This window comes from Poecilia reticulata, linkage group LG8, assembly GCF_000633615.1.
Source record: "Poecilia reticulata strain Guanapo linkage group LG8, Guppy_female_1.0+MT, whole genome shotgun sequence".
Lineage (NCBI taxonomy): Eukaryota > Metazoa > Chordata > Actinopteri > Cyprinodontiformes > Poeciliidae > Poecilia > Poecilia reticulata.
In genome coordinates, this window is record NC_024338.1 from 24,959,671 (window position 1) to 24,966,547 (window position 6,877).

The following is a 6,877-nucleotide window of genomic DNA, read 5'->3' on the forward strand; positions in this document are numbered from 1 at the left end:
ATGAGAAGTGAAGTTTACAATGGGTTCAGTGCAATGGTCTCTCTTTTTTTTTTTCTTCCCAGAGTTGTATATACTAGGGATGACCTCTGTGTGGCAAAGTTTAGGATGAGATTAAAAGCTGAATTCAGCTCAATAACTCAAAKAGTATTTCATTTCTGAACTCATGTTCTCAGACAGAAATATCCCTCAAAAYCTCTTAAAAGTGCAACACATTCAAAATTGAGAAAACATTCTGGGTGTTGTTTGCTACACACAGATAAAGGAAAAATGTGACAATTTTTTTCACAGTTTTCACAGTTCTGTAAGCAAATGACATCTGAACAGAACCGAATCATTTTGTTTGTTGTAATTATCAGCAATTACAGCAAACAAAGCGGACATATTGACTCCATCAAGCAGGAGAACATTTCATACAAAAACATTGAGCAACAGTGGTAAATATTCCTGGAGATGTCCTGTTTTTATTTAATGTTTTAGTACTTTGTTTTTCATTAGAAGCATTAATCTAATATCAACGGATATGAATCCTTAAACACTGCTTTAACGAGGTCTCATGTTCACTGTGCTGCTGACCWCTTAGCTGATTGCAATGCGCAAAGAAAATGTTAAGATCACTGAACAAAATGATCTGAAAGGGGCTTTTTAAATGCTGTTGAAGTAAATACAGGTTAAACCAAATTTTCACACAACTGAAAACTTTGGTCAAAAGTTTTTTTGTTTTGCTTTTTGTGTCCCATTCCTACTGACAGAACCAGTTTACCAGGGGCACTGGTTTCACATGCATCTTAGCTCAGCCCACAGGTTTTCTACAGGGCTGAGGTCAGGGCTCTGTAATGGTGTCTGCACTTTGTGCAAACTTTAATCCGCCTTTTTGTGCTTCTTCCTCGCTGAGTGAGTCTGTTTTCATAATCATCTTGTCTTACGAGCCTCAGCCAAACCAAATCTTCAGTCTTCTACATTTTACACCAAAACATTTCCCTCTCTTTTTTTTGGAACCAGACATTCCCACGGCGTTTATATTTGTACAGAATCACTTGAACAGATGAATATAAAGTAGCAGTATTAAATTATACGTTCCGACTGATCTAAAACGAGACGCATTTAAACTGATTTATTGTCCGACGGTGAGGAAGAGGGTTTCTTTTTATACAGCGTATGTAAATATCGGGTTTCAACCGTAACCAAAGTCAAATTGGAGTTTTTTCAATTATTTCATGTTGGCTTTTTATTTTATTTAAATATTTAGATTATTTGTGGAGTTTTTTATTTCTCTCTCTCTCTCTCTTTTTTTGCAAAGCTTAATGCAGCTAGATTTATTTACAAAGTTTTCCAAGCTCTTGTCTTCCCTCCTCGCCGCCCGCCAGGCACCATAAACTCTCTATAAAAAGGAACAAAATGGGGTGTTGCCTCTTTGCTTYGCTGTTGCAATGAGAGGGGATGTTTTACATCAAAGAACAACTCTRCATATATTGTGGCTTGTAATGACTACCCAGACACATGAAGCTGTACATCCTTCTCTGTTTTTTTTTTGTTTTTTTTCATGTTTCACCAATTTTCTAAGAACAGCCCGAGCACTGATGCCTGCGCGTCATCTGCTGTTTTTCCTGAGCCGTGGGTGGACACGCCACACTCAGTTGGCCCTCAAGGTTATATTTGTGATGTGTAATTACGCTGCCCTCTCGTATCCCTGCAGCTACCGACCAATTTAGCCTCGTCCAGGAGGAGACACACCCAGCCGTACTCTGTAATAAACCAAACTTYRGTTCTTTTTTTGTAAATTCCCATGATTAAACGTAACAGGTACAGAACGCTGGCGCATCAGCTGTCACCTTTTGATATTCAGTTGGCGCGGAGGAGCTTCGCATGGAACGTGCCAGAATCCGGCATTTGGAGAGCCCTTCAGCAGGCTGTTAATAGACGGCTGTGTGGGTGGTAACAGGCACATTTAGTGGCTCCGTGGAGGGAGGTTAATGAGAGCAGCATTCTAACGGGACTGCTGTTGTTCACTTTCACATCTCCCATCCTCGAAGTGTGAATTGTAATAGCTTCCTGGGGAGTGGGTGGGTTGACGGCAGAGACCCTCGATTCAAGATGGAGGCTTATTTGCATTCTCAGAGCTGAAGTTGAAAAGGAAACTTTGTGTGAAAAGCTTCAATTGTTTGAAAGTTTGTTACCAGCACATTTGACAGCAGATGATTTAGGGCTGACGCGATGATGAATCGATTATTGAAATAATCGTAGACTTGTTTACTAATCRATTAATCGTTCACTGAAGGAAACAGACTCCAAAAAAGACCACTTGCTGAAAAAACAGCATTCTCAGAKTAAGCCAAAAATGTACAAAAACATWGCTTCACCTAGTTCAAATTCTTTAAAGAAATAAAAACAAGCAGAAAGTGCTTAGCTTTTCACATGTTGATGTTAGAAGTATTTTTTAGCTGCAGATGCATCCTTTGCTACAAATAATCAAGCATACACTAAAGTAAGGGTTTGTTGCACTTTAGGAAATAAAATTATTTTCTTATTTATTTTTTAAAAATCCAGTAAAAAAAATGTGTGTGTATCTTTTCATGCATTTCTACTATTACCTAAATGCTTAAATTAAAAATCTAAAGAATGTGCAGTTTCAATAATCGTCGATAGATTAATCAATAACTAAAATAGTTGTCAGTTGCAGCTCTAAAATTATTTGACTCCGATTAATCATCCTRTTTGTCTTTCAGGGGAGAAGCCTTTCATTTGTGAGATCTGCGGGAAGAGCTTCACCAGCCGGCCCAACATGAAGCGCCACCGGCGCACGCACACGGGCGAGAAGCCGTACCCCTGCGAGGTCTGYGGCCAGCGCTTCCGCTTCTCCAACATGCTCAAAGCTCACAAGGAGAAGTGCTTCCGGGTCACCAGCCCCGTGGTCCTGCAGACTAGCGGCTCCTCTGTGCCTGTCCGCCTCTTCGCCAACGCCTTCTCCTCACCGGCCTCCTCCTCTTCCTCTCCCACCACCGTCCCCGGGCCCTCGGCGGCGACCCCCGCCACCACCTCAGCCTCTCTGGGCCTCGCCCCGACCGGAGTGCCCGTTCCACAGCAGGGCCCCGTCGGACACACGTTCTCCCATGTGCAGCTCCATTCTGCGCCCTCCCATCATCATCTCTCCAACACGCCGCAGCAGGCCAATCCTCACAGCCACCATCACCTGGTGGTCCCTCCTGTCGCCCACCTCCCACCTCCTCCTGCTCTTTTCAAGAGCGAGCCGCTTAACCACTGTGGGCATGAAGACAGCAGCTACCTGCACCACATGGCCCCCCTTGACAAGGGTCCCGGAGCGCCACAGCACCACTGAACCTGTGCAGCACCAAACCACACCTTGTTTGTCTTCTTAAAGCTCCGCCTCAGTTTCTCATTCGCAGGAACTGGAAGCCGGGTCTGCAGAGAGGAGTTTGTTGCAGACAGCAGGATGAGATGAAATGGGAGCATACATGTTCCATCAGACAATGGAGGTTTCCTGCGTAGACGTGGCTCRACTAGAATTAATCTAAACTCATGAACATTAAGGATTGAAACTGTTGCACCATCCGTGCACACGTTAAGTGAGACATCACTTTAAAAAACTGTTCAACCGGGCAAAGGTTTTACAGTCGCTAGGAATTATTCTTCAGAAAACGACTCTGTGTGAACATCTCTCTCCACATTTAATGGGTGGAAACTGGTTGTCATCACAAATAAAAGCTGCTGATGGAACTCAAAATCCATAATACCTAGACTCCCTGGATCTTCAAAGATCTGCTTCACTGAACTTCACTCTTCTTTGTATTTTGTTAAGGTCATACATTAGTCAGGACATGAGCTTTCTGTGCTGCTCATCCCCATAGCAATATTGTACTTATTCTCCAAGCTGTAGTGCAGAAACCTCATGGGCAAACAAATGTTTAATGAATGTTGAAACTGGTTCTACCTGAGCCTTTTTTTTCCTGTACAGTGGCCAATGTTAAAGGGACAGTTTAGAATTTTATAGCAGTGTCCTGTGCTATATATAAACTGCAGGTAGATGTTCTAAGTGTAGTARACAGATGTCATATTGAAATGAGTTTGTGTAAACATGAACATTCTTAGCTTCTTGGCAGTTAGGCTAACTGCTAAGAAGACGAGTCCACARACTTTATCTATTTTAAAGAAACTGAAAAAGTTTCTTTCAGAATACTTCTGTGTTTTTTCACTGAAAAACGTCCGTTATTTTGAGCTGACTTGTGATCAGTTAAACACAATCTGTCAATATTGCAACTCTAATGCAACCGTCCAGTGATGAGCAATATTCTACAAGCTCACAAAATAACTTTTTTCCCCCCTAAAACTGTTTATTATCTTAACACTTTCTAAATTTGATAAGTAATGCACAAGGAGTGGTTATGGGTTTACTGAAATGGCTGGCTAACACTAGCCATCTGTTGGCATGTTTTGATATGACTTGTTGATCATTCAGATGATCGATGGGAAACTTTATTAATCCCTTTGGGATTTTCCCTCAAGGAAATTGTCTTCCACATAGCACTCTTAGATATATATGATGAGAAATTGTTCCAGTTAAATTTGTGTAGACAAGATGTTCTCCTGATTCATAAGCAAAATTGATTTCTGTGGATGTCATAATTGTTGATGATTAGCATTGGATTTACGTGCAGAAACCAGATAGGCTCTCATTTTCTGTAAACATTGGTGTGAAAGGTACACCAAGACTTGGACTCGTGTAAAACTGCACATTTGTGAAATCAGAGCCACAAATTGACCATTTCGATTTAAATGTCCAATTTTGACATTTTAAACAATGCCAGCTGGGTCTAAATTAGAGCTCCTCGTCTGTTAGTTTTCCTTTGCTCTAATTATTTCTTCACTATTTTGCAAACTCACAATGTTGACATCTGTCTGCTACAGCTAAGGCAACAATTTCTGTTAAGTTCACAGAACCTCAGTTCAAAACGTTTGAACTGTTYCTTTAGGGCTGTCAGTCAGGGGCAAACAGCAGTAGAGTAAAATGCAGTGCCATAGGTTACAGTGAGATGGGARAGATTAGTTTTTAACTACTTTGTAAATTAAATTGAATCTAGACAAAGTCTCAGATTTATATCCGTAAAAATGGTGCTTTCCATTCCATTACTTAAAAAGTCCTTATTTTGCTTTCTAATTCAATTTTCATAACCTAATCTAGTGTGTAAGTGTGTGTGGGGGGAAAATGTGTGTCCTTTCAGCCTGGCTTTTYTGCAGTGAAATTAATGTTTGACTTGATATTTTGTGATCGAGATGACTTTAATTAAACAGGATCTGCCCCAGGCACACACACACACACACGTTCACGCATACACTGCGGTCACCGATTTACCTACAGTGACCAGTAGAACCACCTCAGCTTACAGGACTGTTGGTCAACGTTTGCTTTTAGAAAATGAATGACTGTCGAATAATACTGCCACTGTGAGGGGCCAGACATGTGGCCCCGTCTGCTTTTGTCCTCAATCTTATTTTTTATCCCCACCTCCCTTTGCTGCTGTTCAAACAATACGGGTTACCATGTTAAAGGTCGCCTGACACACACGCACACACACACAGTATACACAACTGGGACCTTTTTCATTGAAGCTCTTAACAATATATTATGCATTATTCCTCAGCCTGTATTCCACGGTTTGGTGTGGGGTGGTGTTGTAATGTAAAGGCTAGACGTTTATTTTTTTTTACTTTCTGTACTGACAAACTTTGGTCAACAAAGACCAGCGCATGTCTAAGCCTGTTGAATGTCGCCTAAGCAGAATGATGGTTTATAGATCATTCTTGTTTCATGTTCTCAGATTATTTACGTAGTTGTTAAGCTAATGAACAGCCGTCACATGCGGTTAACACCAGATCTTTACATACACTGAATAAAAGGATGATTTTTATTCCTAATCTTCTGACAAACTTTTCCTGTTTTTAGATCGGATTTAAAATTACAAAAATGATTTCTATGTAAGAAGTGCTAGAAAAAKATCTATTTGAGATCCTTTTATTATTTCTTCAAATTTAGATGTTTGCTTAATTCTCCTTGGTATTTGGTGGAATTGTCTGAATTGTGCCGACAGAAGTTGTTACTCAGTCACCTTTTCAGCTCTTCCCTCTGGTTTGCTGTGGGCCTGAGATTGCGGCTTTACAATGGTGGCTCCAAAACTCCCAATTTGTCGTCCTTAAGCAACTTAATTGCTGTTTTGGATGCTGACGGTCGATACCCAGTTGGAACAACTATTTAAATCCAACCTTTAAATTCCCACTGTCATTAAATGCTGCCTCGGTGTTTTCACATAATGATGTTTCTTCAAGATGCCATCTATTTTGTTAAGTACAACATAATGCTGCCACCCTCATACTTTACAGTTGGGATTGTGGGTTTTTGGCTGGCAAGCTTCCCTATTATTTTATTTTATTTTTTTCAGAAAATGATTCAAAGATCATTTTGGGGCTAGAATTTTTTTTTTTATTAAACAATAAGACAGGTTTCGAAAAACATTTGAAATTTGACTTCTTCTTCACTGAGTAGCCTTTTAGCTGAGAAATGGATAAGTTTCTGAGCTGTTTCAACAACAATCTTGGGTTGATTCTCACATGTCTTGTATAGAAGCTACCCGACTTCTGAGCACTTTGATGGCAGAACATTTTCATGGTGTTTATACTTTCATAAAGCTGTTTGAACAGATGAACTTGACACCTTTAGGGAGCTTGGAAAAGTGAATCAAGTGGCGCTCCACAACTCTCTTCCTGATTTCTTTCAATTTTCTGTCGTGTCATAAAAGGAAGCTGTGTTTTTGAGGGGTTGCCTTAAAATACATCCTCAGGCAAGCCTCCATTTAACGCCAGTGTCGGG

The 6,877-nt window shown here is 40.6% G+C and overlaps 2 protein-coding genes across 2 annotated transcripts in view; both read left to right on the top strand.

Annotated features, from left to right (window-relative positions):
• The window catches only part of znf652 (zinc finger protein 652), a 19,907-nt gene extending 16,153 nt beyond the window's left edge, over nt 1-3,754 (top strand). Inside the window, exon 5 of the mRNA XM_017306143.1 lies at nt 2,693-3,754. Within this exon, the coding sequence (XP_017161632.1) occupies nt 2,693-3,334 (642 nt within the window). The 3' untranslated portion in view covers nt 3,335-3,754. The remainder of the gene's footprint in view (nt 1-2,692) is intronic.
• The window catches only part of eftud2 (elongation factor Tu GTP binding domain containing 2), a 30,383-nt gene continuing 24,368 nt past the window's right edge, over nt 863-6,877 (top strand). Inside the window, exons 1-2 of the mRNA XM_008417016.1 lie at nt 863-873; nt 3,412-3,415. The gene's annotated coding sequence lies outside the window, so the exon portion shown is untranslated. The remainder of the gene's footprint in view (nt 874-3,411; nt 3,416-6,877) is intronic.